General features: G+C 49.2%; 1 protein-coding gene across 3 annotated transcripts in view; it reads right to left on the bottom strand.

The window, feature by feature from the left end:
* Positions 1-1,085, bottom strand: part of adamts6 (ADAM metallopeptidase with thrombospondin type 1 motif, 6) — a 62,552-nt gene that overhangs the window by 4,622 nt on the left and 56,845 nt on the right. For all 3 annotated transcript variants that reach the window (XM_032539289.1, XM_032539287.1, XM_032539288.1), the window contains one exon: positions 899-1,075. In XM_032539289.1, the coding sequence (XP_032395180.1) occupies positions 899-1,075 (177 nt within the window). The remainder of the gene's footprint in view (positions 1-898; positions 1,076-1,085) is intronic.

Here is a 1,085-nt window from a genome sequence, read left to right as displayed (position 1 = left end):
ACACACACACACACACACACACACACACACACACACACACACACATCTGCAGTGAATGAGCAAGTGATGTATAAGAGCTGACTCCAGCTGTTCCTCCAAAAGGTATTAAACCTTGGCTCGGCTCTTTGATGGACCACGCTGAGGTTATCAGTCAGGTCTGCTTTGTTTACGGCACTGATCTAATTGTAAAGGTGTGTTATGGATGTCTGTGAACGCACATGTGGCTGCTATGAGAGGAGAAGCCAGGGGGATGTGACCTAGACAGCCTGACTCTTCAACTTTGCCCTCTGACCTGAACAACACAGGGCTCAAACCACCAGAGCACGAGTGACCGTCTTCTAAACATCGGAGCACACTGTTTAAAATTCCACTTTTACACTATTTTATTAACAAATCCCACAAAAATAACAAGCCAAACTTTTTGTGCGTACAACTCGCTCTGACGCATGTTTCTTTGGCGTCCCCTCATCAACATGAGTCAGCTGTGTTGTAAAGTGTTCAACAGCTTTGCTGAGCGCACTAAGTCATGTCAGAGTGAGCCCAAGAATGCTCCTCCTCGGCCTTCCTCTAATCGTGTTCCTGGAAGTGATAGAGAGGCCTGGTCTGAGGCAGAGATAAACTTCAAACAGCCAGGAGGACATCACTGCCACTGATCACACACTCCCGGCCGGCTGGAGCACACACAAACACATCTACGCAGACACGCACACGTCACAGGCCTGCTTAGTGTGTCATCCAGGTGTAAACTATATTAACCATTCACCAACACATGGAATCCATCTGTGCAACTTTTGTCATTTAAACATCCAAGCTATCCTTTTAAAGGATTAACCAGCATACTGCTATTAAGGGAAATCATCTCAAGTTTAAAGAAGTGCAGAGGGAGGTGGTGTCCTACCTGTCCCCATTCACCAGGGATCCAGCGAGGTGGTGGACAGCGTCCTAAACTGCAGCGGATCCGGACCGGCGGTTTGTTGTGGCTCGGGCAGTGGGCGGGCGGGAAGGTTTTTGTCAGGTCACTGCTCTTACACAAGGCGATGCGGTGCTTGAAGCCGGGGCCACATTTAGGCGTGCACTGCAGAGGG

The sequence above is a fragment of the Etheostoma spectabile genome, chromosome 16 (assembly GCF_008692095.1).
Source record: "Etheostoma spectabile isolate EspeVRDwgs_2016 chromosome 16, UIUC_Espe_1.0, whole genome shotgun sequence".
In the NCBI taxonomy this organism is placed as follows: domain Eukaryota; kingdom Metazoa; phylum Chordata; class Actinopteri; order Perciformes; family Percidae; genus Etheostoma; species Etheostoma spectabile.
Note: the sequence above shows the minus strand (reverse complement) of the source record. Positions and strands in the feature narration are given on the sequence as shown.